The sequence below is a fragment of the Macrotis lagotis genome, chromosome 1, assembly GCF_037893015.1.
Source record: "Macrotis lagotis isolate mMagLag1 chromosome 1, bilby.v1.9.chrom.fasta, whole genome shotgun sequence".
NCBI lineage: Eukaryota > Metazoa > Chordata > Mammalia > Peramelemorphia > Peramelidae > Macrotis > Macrotis lagotis.
This window is the reverse complement of record NC_133658.1, coordinates 40172995-40187128: the sequence shown is the minus strand read 5'-3', so window position 1 is coordinate 40187128 and position 14134 is coordinate 40172995. Positions and strand designations below refer to the sequence as shown.

The window sequence follows — 14134 nt, the reverse complement described above, 5'->3', positions numbered from 1 at the left end:
TCTTAAGAGGCCACCAGTGACAGACCTCCTAACCACAGACTCCACAAGCCTTGGCCCAGGTTGCAAGCTTTGGGAGTCCCTTATTCCATCTTGAACACTCTTCTCCTTAGCTTCTTGGAAGACTCCTCCTCCCAAACTCTTCATGTGCTTCTCTAGATTCTCCCCTGTGGCAGTCTTTCACTTGGCCTTGATCAGCTTTTGACTTCCACATCTGTCCTCTTTTCTGAGGGTCAGGTCGCTTCTCCAGTCACACACTCAGCTTTCCTCCTAAATCTACTCTCTTCTGATATCACAATTTATGTTTGTGACACCACAATGACCAACTCCCATAGTGAAAGTCCTAAGGTTATCTTTAGAAGGGCGAGATGGAAGAGGAAGAATGAGTCAACATCCCATTTTGGGGGGTCTGTTCTCTCTTTTCACTTACCATGGTCCACCACCTTCAAACAAACTTCTATTCTCATACAAGTTGAAGATATGAATGTATCATTCCTCCACTAGGACATCACTGTTTCCAAAGAGCAGACTCTCCTGCTGGCTTTGAGGACCTCCACAACCCAGTGCCATTCTTTTCTCATATTCTTCCCTCCAAACAATCACCACTCTCAAGCCAGTCTCCTCTTGGCCTCCTGGATGTGTCCTGAACTCATCCTGGGACCCTGCCCACATATGAAATTCTTATCCTTCCTTTATAGTTCAACTCAAATGAAACCCTCCTCCAGGAATACTGTCCTGAACCCCCAGTTAGCAATGGACTTTCCTCTCAGACCTTTCTTTTGTCCTCTCTCAGGCCCTTTTCAAGCCACAATGGATTCGTCTAGCACATCTGTCTTGTCTGAATCCAAATTACGTCCCTCATCAGCCTATGAATTTCAGGGACAGGGGTTACATCTCACCTAAACTGCCTCTCCCTCAACCAGGGTCTGCACCAGCAGGTACAAATAAAAGTTTGCTGAATGAACAGTTTTATGCATGTACACAGACACCAGGAAGTGATGGTCAGGACCAGAAGAAGCCCAGGGCCCTGGATCCGTGGTCAAACTCTCATTCTGAGATGAGATCTCACTCCCTTCTCCCTGTAGTTTCCTGAAAGTCCCATCAGGGTCAGCAAATGTGGTTTGGGGTGGGAGAAGGGAGTGGAGAATTGGAGGATGAAAGAGGTTGCAGGCCCAAGGCCCTACCCTGCACACTGCTGAAGAATTATGCCACAGAAAAGTGAGACTTGGGGGTCCCCTCTATCCTGATCTAACAACAGGGAGCATCGATTCCCAAGTCTACCCAAGCACATTGTTACCAACACCCCACCCCACCCCCGCAGTCTGGAAAGGTGTGACGGGCTCAGGGGATGGGGCGAGGAGCCCAGAGAAAGGGGAACAGCACAGCACAGACAGAAGGGTCTCTGAAGACACTCAGGCACATCCCTACTTGTAACAAGAAATCCTCAGAGTTGGATGGGATCTTAGATCTGATCTGATCCCCTCATTAATGTCATTAATTCTTCCCACAACAAACAAAATAAGTGGTCACTAAGCCTCTGCTTGAACACCTTCAGTGCTGGGGAACTTACTACCCCAGGAGGCAGCTAAAAAGCACCAGTTTGTCAAGTCTAGGGGCTCTCTGTGGGGTCGAACTCTTCTCATCTCATCAAGATTTGGCTGCATGGAAGCCAGGAAGGACTGTGGCAGAGTCAATTATCCCTAGAGCAGCTTCATAGTGTCAGTTCTAAAACAGGGGTGTCAAACACCTAGCTCCATGGCCTACTGGGCCCAACACTCCTGAGTACAGATTGAACCAGATCATGATTTAGGAAATATTTAACGAAACAGTAAGACAGGTCACAGAAGATGAGCCCGTGTGAGCCCCATTTCTCCCAGGGTTCTGACGGCCCTGGTCTAGAGGAGGATGAGCCACCCCAAGCTCCTCTCTGACCCCGCCATGACATGAACTTGGGCCTGGAGACCTTCCCTGACAACATTCAGACTAAAATACCCGGTCAGGCCCTTCTTACCTGGCTGAGAGCCCAGGATGGAGGTCGTGGACATTGCTCTCTCCTTCTGCTTAAAAATATCCCGTGGGTTTATCGGTCGGGGAGATGTTGCTTCCTGGGAAGGAGAGAATGTCCATGAGACACAAACTGCCTGGCACATTTGCATAGCCCTGTCTAATTCACCATGTGCCTTCCCACAAGGCTCCTGAGGAGTGGCCAATCCATATTCTATCACCCCCATTTAACAGTGAGGTGATAGGGCTCCTTCAACAAAGTCAGTAACCATGATGCTGGGCCCCAAGCTTAAACTCTTTTGTCTGATGTCAAGGGATCTCTCCAGGCATCACAACTCCCCAAAGCTGCCAAGGCTCATTACAACCCCCTTGTAGTTTTGGACTCTCAACCGAGAAAACAGAGGGGTCCCTGGAGCCTCTGGATCAACAGTCTCTTCCTCAGAGGAGGAAGAAAAGAGATCAACGACTCTAGGCCATAACTGAAGAAGCGCTGGCCTTCATTCAGAGTCTGACCTAGGTGCCCCGCTCCCTCGGTGCTTCTGTGCAGCTCAAGTGCCACTGGCCACTCCACCCCCATCTCCTCATTTGCTTCCAGTCTGGCTCTCCTATTCAAGTTTCTCCTGCCATCCCTACTTGCAAGCCCCCTTTACCCTCTGGGAGGTGCCTGGGGTCCCAACTCCTTCCCTAGCCCCAGGAAAGGGTCAGTGGCTTCTGGGCAGGGGCTATTTGTCCCTCATCTCTACCTGATCTCTATCATGGTACTGGGGTTAGACTGGGTTGGATTACGGAACCCGACTCTTTGAGGCATACAAATATCACCCATTTATGAATGAGGAAACTAAACAAGAGCAAGATCAAGGGTCTGCCTAGGAGAACATAGCCCAACATTCTGCCTCTCGATGGATGCTCCTCAAGTTCCAAGGCCTGAGTACCTCACTCAGGGCCTTCCACCCCACTCATTCAAGCTCAAGGTGGCAGAAATGGTCCAAATGCCAAAGGCAGGCTCATCCTCACCTGTTGTTCCTTTGAGAGCTTTTCTTGTTCCTGCTCATACTTCCTATCAGGTGAATTGAGTGAGAGGAATAAGTAATGTTAGTGTCAGATCTAATACTTGTGTCTAACCCTACCCACCCTCCCAACAAGACGGCCTTGTTTGAGAAACTCCCCTCAGCTTTGTTCTCCTGGTTCTGCTTCCTTCACTAGTCCTCGGTTGCTGCAGTTCTCCCCAAGTTTCTCTGAAGCTACCTCTTTGCTCAAATGTACTGTCAAAACACTAAGGAGCTGGTGATGACCCTGAGAGAACTGGGTTTCAAGTAGAGGGCCTGCCATCCTCTCTGAAGACAGAAGAGAGATGGGCTGTGAATGTCACAGAATGCTACTGTGGTGACAGGACACATGAGCAAGGAGTTCCAGGATGGAACATGCTGTCCACCTCCTAGCCAAGATGGCCTCAGGTGCAGACAGGGACACAGACTTTCTGGATACCGCCAATGTGGGGATGTACTCTATCTCACTAAGTTTATTTGTTACAAAGGTTTTGTTTTTCTAGTTTCCCAGTGATGGAGGTGGTGGGAAAAGGTGAGGAGGAAAAAAGGGAAAAAAACTTTTGTTAACTAAAGGAAGGACTCAATTGAAAAATAAAAAAGAAGACTTTGGGCCTTCACCTCTGGGCTTCAATCTCATGGGCCTGCTCCTGATAGCGACGCTCTCGGTTGGCTGCCTCCTGCAGCTCACGCTCCCTGCGCTCCTGCTCCAATCGCTGGCGCTCCTCCTCAGCCCGTCGCTTCTCCTCCAGCCGCCGATTCTCCTCATCTTTCTGCAGATGCAGATGTTCTTTAGGTGTCTGTCAGTTCCCGCTCCCTGTCTCATTGTCCTCTCTCCACACAAAGGTCACCAGCAACAGCAAGCTCACAGATATACCCAACCACCCTCAGATAAGACTTATCAACCAATCCCTCCATTTTCCTGCTCACTATCATGCAGAACAGAAAGAGTGCTGCTATCCCAATCCTTACTCCAAATGCTCACCTCTGCTTTGGCCCAGAAGCTGTCTTTACCAACCCTTTTGATTTCAGACACAGCATTGGTTTTTTGGTACACAGAGCCCTATGGAGAGAAAGATACAATTTTCACTGATGACCTGAACCTTGAAGAAAACTAGGCCTCCAAGGCCTGTTGGACATGGGAACTGACAGCAGACAAAAATCCTAATGTCCTCACTTCTAGAAACTCCGTCAATCAATAGGTCCGGGTCTTACTCGGTACACCAAGCTCTTTTGTACTTCTAAAGGAGAGCAGACCTTCTGACGTGCCCACTGTGATTTTAGTCCTATACAAAGTCACCCTTTGGCTCAGTTCTGTCAAAGGATCATCAGATGGCGTCCTTACCAGGCTACTCCTCAGTTAGCTCTATAAGCCAAGCTTACCACAACCACGTGGTGACCACTAACAGTCAAAACTGTATGCAGCAGAACAGGGGGGCTCCACAATAGTCAGAGTACAAGGGACACCTGGGGCTTATCCACATAGCAGAGCCAGCTGGATCTTGAGGTATCATTTGCTTCCAGGAGGTAGGGCTTCTTCAGAGCATCTTAGCCCATACCTTATCTCCACCCAAAGCAACTACTACAGAAGTTTCAGTTGCTCAGCAATGGAAAAATTATTGCCAGCAAGCATCTGACTCAAATGCTATAGTAAATTCCAAGTATTCTCTGGGGTTTGGAAACCCTAGCAAATCCAGAATAAAGCCTCCAAAAACAAGTAACCTCATTCAGGAGATATAGCAGGGACCCCTATCATCCTAACTCTCCCTGACTTTCATCTTAGAATCTGTCACACTGACAAGGTCACTATTTCCTCAGTTTGGAAATCCTGTACCACGTTGTGGTTATGAAGGCCAAGACCTTAACATCTAGAACCCCTGAAGCAGCAGATCTCATCAGTCTTTAAGGTTCTAACATCAAATCAGCCTTCAAGAAGAGCTGAACAAGGTCTGTCCTAAATGGGGCTTGAAGGTTCAATCCTGCTACTTCTGAACAAAAGACATCCAAAAGCAGGAACCAGGACAGCTAATCATCTGGTATCCCTCCTCCTCCTTGCTTCTCTTCATGCAGTAAATCCCCTGGCAAGGATAATACCAAGTTCTGGCCCTGGAGCAAGAACTCACCACTGGGGCCTGGGGACCCGAATCTTGGAAGCGGCTACTCTCCTTGTGGAAGTTGTAGTTTGCCCCTGAAGCTTTGGCAACCTTCTGCATGATGGATTCTGGTTCAACATCCTCCTCGGCCCGAGCATTGATGGTGACATGAGCCCCCTGCAGGCAAATGCACAACTTGGAGAAACAAATGCCAAGCCACCAAGTGGACAGAGGGCATTTATTCACCCCATCTCACAATATACAGATCTAACAGCCAATGCTGCTCCACCTATTTCCCAGAGAAGAATCCAATTTTATACAACAAAGACACATGACAAGACTATATGATTGGGCAATGGATGGGAAAGAGGGGGTTTTCAAGGTATCCCTCTTGGTTACCAGGCAAATGCAGCCTTCTCTTTGACCTTGTACACCACAATCCCAACAGCTACTAATTCCTTCATTTTTAACACTAAAATCTCTCACATGTAACCACTTCTCTCCCTTTCTCCTGCCTTATCTCTAGCCTTTGTGGCCTCTCCCCCAAACAACTGGCCCAATCCTGGTATCTCTTAGATGTTTCCATAAATTCAGAAAAGCTTGCCAGTTGACAGCCAATCCTTCCACCTACCAAGATGCTCCACGATTCCAGTGAAAACTGCATCGATGGCACTCTGAGGGAGGAGTGCCCTCATTTTCCTGCCTCTAGAACACTGGGATAGGTACTGCAATGATGTCCCAGGATAGGATGTAGGAGAGCAGATGACAACAAACATGCTCAAAGGCCTTCCAATATAAGGAAATTAACTCTAAAAGATGTCCTGGAGAATTAAAGTGAACCACTTACATCCCCCTTCCTGTGTCTACTTTCTTACTGTTTTCCCCCCCTCAGAGATAGTACCACTAAGGGACAGAGTGAAGGTGAAGGACAAGCCTTGCTGGCAACACAATCAAGGACATCTGCCCTCTTGAGCTCTGTGCAGCTATGCCAACATTACCATGAATTCATAAACAACTGACCAGTTAACAAGGCTTGGCAGGGGCTTTTCCAGAGGGTGTCTTTGTTAGAATATGGTCAACAAAAAGCCTGTGGCTGATGGGAAACTGAAGAGAACACCAGGGCTGGGAAGGAAACTCTCTTTCTCCTAGTTTAGTCAAGTCTATCTCCATGTGATAATCTGCTGAGCTACCTAAGACCCTGACTGCAGGAATTTATCCAGGGTCACTCAACCAGTATAGGCCATTGTCAGGATTTGATTTGATCCTCAGACTTCTTAGTTTCAAGGCCGGGATCTATCCACTAAGACTCCATACCCCAAATGCAGGCTTTTTTTCTGGACCCCATGCCTGGTCCACTCTCCCTCATCTCCACCTGTCTTCCTTTGGGTCCCCGTTATCCATTCTACAGAAAGTCTCTCAATTCCTCTTAAGGTCATCCCTATTTATGCTTCTGTGCAGCTGATTTATATGTCTCCCCCATCAGACTGGGAGCTGGGGGGGGGGTGTCAGATAGTTCCTATCTGCCTCTCCTTGTATCTCCAACCCCACCACATGGCCTCTCTATTCACTCAACACTACTTGGGCCTCTGGGTGCAGGGCCCCAAAGAAGAGGTCAATCCCAGCCCCCAAAGGGCTGATGACAGCAGGAAGAATAAGCAGCAGAGAAGTACCAAAACTAGCCAGAAAAAGGAGGGAGGGGAAGGAAGGGATTACCAGAAGGAAGGCATTAATAGAAGTCTTCAGAGAGGAAAGATTGAGGACAGCACAAGCAGGGCAGAATTGAAGCACAGGAGGAATCTGGGGAATGGCAAGCCAAGTGCTGACCTGGTCAGAGTGTTCTCAGCATGGTGACACATCCATGTTTAAGTTAATAATGCATGAAGAATGCTGGGAGACTCCCAACCATTGGTTTTGTTGAATTTTTTGAGAACTCAAGGTCTCATATGTAGCAAATATAATAGACAAGTTAAAATAAACATAGTTTACAAATGCTCTGTGGATTATGGTATGGATGCCAGCTAAGTGTCACTGACAATGAGGACCAACTCTACCAATCATCTGCATGGGTCCCAAAGTCTGAAGCCTGTGTTTGTTCAGCCAAGGCCAACTCTCCATACATCATACCAAACTTCCTTTTACAATTCCTTACTTACCATTTAAGGTAAACAAAACAGTTTATCAATTTTCTTATCTGCAAATACAGCTTCCAAAGTCTCCCAGTGCATGTGAGAGTCATCATGGATGTTAACACAGGAGGGTATTGGGAGAGTTAGACAAGATGAGGCAATGGTGCCTGGAGGTTAGTCATTAGTTAATGGGGAGTAGGCTTGCCATGCGATTTTTGAAAGTGAAAACAGAAATGACCTCCCTCCTCCTACTGGCACTCAGTGACCTGGTGACACTGGCCTCTGACTGTTCCTCCTTCTTCCAGTGCCAAGCAGTTCTTCGGACTGTCCCAAGCTTTGCTAACCCTCAGCCAGGGTAGGGCCTGCCCTCCAAGCTTATCTTAGTGGTACAGAGCTATCTGCCTGCTGTCTCCCTACAAGGACCAAGCTCCTGGAGAAAAGGGACAGAGTTCAGCACCAACCTGGCTCAGAGAAAGCACTTTAAAAACACTTCTTGACTTGACTTGAAATAAGGAAAAGATGTAAGAATCATTTCAGAGTTAGAGCTGAAAGACCCTAGCAGCAATTGGTGCTGTGAAGGCATAAGGGAGGGAGGTGTTTGGTGAGCCCAGGAGGCTGACAGGAAAGGGAGATTCCTTCCAAGCACCCTCTAGTGGGATCCCTTTACCTTCAAGAAGCTGGCCATCGTGCTGACGTGGTTGGCGCAGGCCCCCTTCCGGACATCATTCACACCTTCACCTGTCTGCAACACAAGGAGCAATGGCTTCATCTTTGGATCTGACCTCTGCCTGCTCCCAGAGTGATCCCACCACAGGGTGGAGTCCCAAAGCAGAAGCAGAAAAGGACAAAAATCAAATGAGCCACCGTTCTCTTGGTTCTTCTCTGTAAAAGCTCAAAGGGAAATTTCTCATCAATTGGAGCAGAGTGAAAAAGGGCAGGAGTCCTTGCTCTGCTCCTTTTTACCTAGTGACCTGGGAGTTTCCTTTTTCCTCATCTGTACAGGAAAGGAGTGGGATTCAATGGAAATGTGCCCCCCACCACACCTCTGCCCTTCTAAAAAATCCAAGAGCTTTAAAGGACTTCAGGAAGTATCTGGCCCAATTCTATCCATCAGGTGAAGGCCCTCCCCAACATGTCTGATGAGTAGGCATCCAGGCTCTGGCTCAACACCTCTAGTAACTAGAATCCTCCCTCGACAACTCTTAAGGAACTTATGATGAAGAATGCTATCCAAGCCCAGGGTAAAACTCATGTTGACTGAACACAGACTGAAGCATATTTTTTTTTTAACTTTACTTTTTCTTGAGCTTTCTTTTTTCTTGGGAGGGGAAGAGATTATGTTTTTTTCACAACATGACTATTATGGAAATGTCCTTCATAACAACATTATTTGTAACCTATATCGAATTGCTTGCTTTCTCAATAAGGGTGAGTGGGGTGGAAGAATGGGAAAAAATTTGAAACTCAAAATTTTAGAAATGAATGTTAAATTGTTTTACATGTATCTGGGAAAAAATAAAATACTAAAAAAAAAAAGAAATTGAAAAATCCTCAAATTATCAATCTTAGGGATTATACAAAAGCCAGTTTCTTTTTAAAATCTGCATTTTAAAAAAAATGCGTCAATCCTGGAAGTCAAGCAAGAGTTAATTCTGAAGGGAAACTAGAAAGAAAAGCTCTACGTACCCAGTTGACAAGGACAAATTTGGGTAGGCCAGAGTTCGGGTCCTTCACTCTACAGAAAGCGTACATCACCTTGCCACTATTTAGCTCCTCCACCATCTCTTCCAGGCCACCCTCTGTAGTACAAAGTAGCAAGAAAGGAAGTCAGGAAAGCATAAGGAAAAACCCTAGAGAAACTGAGGTGAACTTAAGACAACAAATAATAACAATAAAAGCAAGCTTTGGGTTTTTTTTAAATTTACTTTATGTTATCCTGAATGAGACAAGCACCACCACAAATGACCATGAACATTTTCATAAGCAAAGAACTAAAAAGACTCCCTGTGACTACTATTCCATATAACTTGTTTTATCCTAATACAGGAAAAATTCAGTCCAATGGTTTCAAAGTTGTTCTCATTTGTGTTCTTTAAATTTGCATTATTACAAAAAGTGCTTCAGTGATATTTTCCTCCTTCTTTTTGGGGCATTACTAACTCTAGATTCCCCTTCCAATTCAAAAAAAAGTCTTCCCTTATAACAATCAAGCAAAATAAATCCAAATGGCTATGGATTAAAAACCCCTTGTTTCCAACTGCCTCCAGTCCATCACTTCCAACTGGACACTAATGACCAGAGTCTTAAGATAGTTTTTCTTTACAAATGTTATTGTAAATAACTTCTAAGTTACAAATTTTCCTCCTCACTATGCCCAAAGGGTAACAAAACCGTGCCTACTCTCTGACCAACAACATCACACTATAAGGGTTATATTCCAAAGAGATCAAAGAAAAACAGAAAAGGACGTAGTCATACAAAAATATTTTTAGTAACTTTTTGTGCTGGCAAAGAACTGGAATTGAGTCTATGGAATTCCCCACAGACTGGAGAATGGCTGAACAAGTTGTGGCAAATGATTGTAATGGAATGTTATCATGCCATAAGAAATAAAGATCAGGATGGTTTCAGAAGAATCTGGAAGACTTATATGAACTGATGCAAAGTGAAGTGAGCAGAACCAGGAGGTGACTCTCACATCAGATTTTTTCAAAGGAATGGTTAATTTGGCTAAAATAGTTTTTCCTCTTTTTATAAGGCATAACTCAAGTAGGGGTAAAGGGGCATTTTGAGAAATATAGTTGATATAAAAATAATGATAAAAAGAATTCTTTAAAAAGAGAACTATCCCATAACCAGAGCTGGGAGTTTCACCTCTCTCTTGCACCAGTGGGCCTACATGGTGCAGAATAGATGTTCTGACGTATATCCTCACCCACACATTTATTACCCTCCGTCTCTCAAAGGGACTAAGGAATTAAGCATTAGTATTTGGTATGGGCTTGAAAGAATTAGATCCAAGCAGAAAAAACACCATGATTTGGTCAAAATACCCCCAACATCCCAATGCTCAGTTCTATTACTTCCTAGCTTATATGATCTTGGAAAAAATTACTCTCTGGCCTCAGTTTTCTCATTTGCAAAAAGGGATTTTAAACTAGATGACTTCCAAGGTCCTTCCCAGCTCTACCTCCTATGATCTAGGGGAGGGGAGCCCCCTCATTCTCAAGCTCTGCTTCCTTGTCCTTAAGATAGGGCTGGAGCACCAGTCATGTCCCTAGAAGGAACAAGGCAGACAAAAGATCTATATCATTGAGTTTTTAATCCTTATTGAAATAGGCTGGGGAGAACTCCATTAAAGACAAAATAAATTCCATATTCAGTCTAAGTCCCATTATTTTCAGCCATCACTGAAATCAGTCCTGTGCTGGTACCAAGTATGTCACCAATGCCACTATGTGGATGTATGTGTGATCAGCCCATGAAAAAGATACAGCAGGACAGCACAAGTTTAAGTGGTTAGATGAGCAGTGTGGAGTTAGAACTCCTACCCAGACCATATGAGTGCTTCAGGGGAATTTATTTAGTAGTTCTTTCAAAAGTTTAAAAGACATGTTACTTCCCTGGGGTGGCTGCTCTTTCCTTCTCCAGAAAGAACCCTCCAACTTAGGCCTTTGTCAGACCACACGCCCCAAGAGTAGTCACAGCATCCAGATGGCTTAACAGAATGCAGCAGGGCAAGACAGTAAAGAACCAGAGAGGAACAACATCTTCACAAGTGTCGCTGCTGAGGCAACAGCAGGTGGACCCAGGCTGACACATCAGGGGATAGACAAAGAAACATGAAGTAAATGAAGGAATGTCTCCAATTTCTCAAGTTGTTGGCAATACAATCACCAAGATAAGTCAAGAAACATTAATTAGGGTAGGAACCTACTACAAGTTAGACACTTGCCTGGAGCAGTGTCTCCCCTGTACCCATTCTAAGCAGTCCCTGGTGGAAGGCTGGACTATCTCAACAACCACTGCCATGCCACACCTCAACACTGCTCTAGCAAGGGTGAACAGCATCTCCTCATCCTTCAGGCTCCCTCTACAAATTCAGTTACTCAAGTCAACACCCAGAAGACTCAATGAAGCTCTGGACTCATTTCTGTGAAACTCTGAGGGTTATTATTTCACACTTTTGTGGGCCCAAAGACCCTAGGTATCACTTTCTTACCTTAAAAAGTCTAAATGGGAAAAGAACAGGGCCACGGAAGGGACTCTCATCCCAATTTCCTGTTGCAACCAGCAATAAAAACCCCTATAGGATGCTTTGGGAACAGGAAGTTAGAAAAGTTGTGAGGTCAACTTCCCTGCATCAGTCAGGCAAGGAAAGAAATTCAAATTGGAAGCAAGAGGTGGTGGTAGGACTTACTCTGAGGACCCACTGACCAGTTCCTATGTTGGGAGTATGTGACTAATCTCAACAAAGTCTGTCCCAGGAAAGGTCAAAGTAAAACAAATGGAAGAATAAACAAGAAAAGAGGGGAACGGAGAGCAAAGGAAGAAAAAAGTGCCCAGGCAGTCCTGCATTCTGCAAACCATCTGGCATTTCACCACAGAGGGAGAACTCCTAGGATGCAGCTTCCTTAAGTGGAGAGTAGTCTCTTTCATGGTCCATCAAGGGCTGCCCTTGTCCCCCCCCATCAAGCAAATCACTTCCACTTACTTCTCCCCACATTCACTTACCTCCAGTGCCGGCCACACGAATGTCATTGCTGTTGCCTTCATAAGTAAACAAAGCCCTGAAAGAAACCACAGACTATTCAATCAAGTGTTCCAGTACTCCCCTCATCCTGTAGTACAACAGAAGCCCACATGAATCAGAGGCCTCACAAATGATATCAGCTCAATTTGTATAAACACTTTATAGTTTAAAAAAATCCTATCCTGAGATCAGACTATAATTATCCCCATTTCAGAGACATGGAAACTAAAGATGAGAGGTGGCCAATGCCTTTTAACAACTAATCAGTGGCAGAGGAGATCCTGAATCCAAGGTATAGGAAATCACTTCAAATTCAGTGTTCTTTTCATTATACCCATCTGCCTCTCTAATACCAGAATACTAGGATTCTTCAAAAAAAAAAAACCTTTAAATAATATACTATAATTTTCAACAGAGGTCATTAAGATTCTACAGACAGCTTCCTTGGTTACGCAAAAGAATTCACAAGCAAGAAAATAAAAAAAATCAGAAAGATCATTGTTGTTTATATTAACAAGCAAGAATCACTAAGCAACTAAGGTTACAAATGAAGCTAAAAGACAAAGGGAGAGATCCCTTCATGCACCCAATTCCAAAGCAAACTAAGCAAAGCTGAGAAGATCAGGGAGGAGAAAGATACAAAATTAGCCACAGGGCCGTTGCATCTAACTCCCTTTGTGTGGACTCCTGGGTATTTGTGACTAATATAACTGCCTAGACTGAGATGACTCTCTGAGTCTTGATGCGAGGGTAGTCATTTAGATATTTTAGACTTCTCATTCCCTGGTCCCGGCATCCCTGGTGCTAAACATATTGTGTTAACTTCATTCTTGCTGGCCTGGGACAAATTACTGTCTCCAGATATTTCTTTAGTTTCTTCACACAAAAGTAGAGCCTTAGGGGCGGCTAGGTGGCGTAGTGGATAAAGCACCAGCCCTGGTGTCAGGAGTACCTGGGTTCAAATCCGGCCTCAGACACTTAATAATTACCTAGCTGTGTGGCCTTGGGCAAGCCACTTAACCCCATTTGCCTTGCAAAAAAAAAAAAAGTAGCGCCTTATTTTTTTGTTTTTCTTTTTTAAAAACATCTGTATTTCCTTCCAGGGAATGCTACGCAAACAACTAATAACCACAATGTCCATGAAAACATATGGGCTAATAAATGAATTCAGAGCTACTTAGGGGAAGTCAGTTATGACTTGTCAGATAGTCACTTTACAGAGAGCAAACTAACAAACTACTGCAATTTCCTTTGCTTTCCAGAAAGCTGAGTGAAAACTCCCACGACAAACCTGGCAATCACATCCATCATTTTAAATTTTACATTTTACATTCAATCAGAAGGGGTTTTTTTTTGTTTTGGTTTTTTTTTAGGGTTATTTTGCAAGGCAAATGGGGTTAAGTGGCTTGCAAAAAAAAAAAGTAGAGCCTTATTTTTTTGTTTTTCTTTTTTAAAAACATCTGTATTTCCTTCCAGGGAATGCTACGCAAACAACTAATAACTACAATGTCCATGAAAACATATGGGCTAATAAATGAATTCAGAGCTACTTAGGGGAAGTCACAGTTATGACTTGTCAGACAGTCACTTTACAGAGAGCAAACTAACAAACTACTGCAATTTCCTTTCCTTTCCAGAAAGCTGAGTGAAAACTCCCACGACAAACCTGGCAATCACATCCATCATTTTAAATTTTACATTTTACATTCAATCAGAAGGGGTTTTTTTTTTTGTTTTGGTTTTTTTTTAGGGTTTTTTTGCAAGGCAAATGGGGTTAAGTGGCTTGCCCAAGGCCACACAGCTAGGTAATTATTAAGTGTCTGAGGCCGGATTTGAACTCAGGTACTCCTGACTCCAGGGGTGGTGCTCTATCCACTGCGCCACCTAGCCGCCCCCAATCAGAAGTTTTTAACCTTCATTGGTATCACAGATTCTTTTGGCAGACTGATAAAATGTACTAATCTCTTCTCAGAAGAATCTTTTTAATGTACAAAAAAAATGTACATAAAATTACAAAGCAAATCAGTTATACTGAAATAGCTGTCAAAATATTTTTAAAACTAATTCACAAACACCACCCCCCCCCCCCCCCCGTGAAATCTACACATGGAATTCATG

At 44.5% G+C, this 14134-nt stretch overlaps 1 protein-coding gene across 2 annotated transcripts in view; it reads right to left on the bottom strand.

Annotated features, from left to right (window-relative positions):
- DBNL (drebrin like) overlaps positions 1 to 14134 on the bottom strand; it is a 32658-nt gene that overhangs the window by 3523 nt on the left and 15001 nt on the right. The window contains exons 1-8 of one of the 2 annotated variants that reach the window (XM_074198494.1): positions 11998 to 12379; positions 8950 to 9062; positions 7931 to 8005; positions 5168 to 5314; positions 4030 to 4107; positions 3666 to 3817; positions 3016 to 3058; positions 2009 to 2102 (exon numbers count right to left, since the gene is read on the bottom strand). In XM_074198494.1, the coding sequence (XP_074054595.1) occupies positions 2009 to 2102; positions 3016 to 3058; positions 3666 to 3817; positions 4030 to 4107; positions 5168 to 5314; positions 7931 to 8005; positions 8950 to 9045 (685 nt within the window). In that variant the 5' untranslated portion in view covers positions 9046 to 9062; positions 11998 to 12379. Of the gene's footprint in view, positions 1 to 2008; positions 2103 to 3015; positions 3059 to 3665; positions 3818 to 4029; positions 4108 to 5167; positions 5315 to 7930; positions 8006 to 8949; positions 9063 to 11997; positions 12380 to 14134 lie in introns of those variants that run through there. The other variant, XM_074198505.1, reaches the window with a different exon arrangement.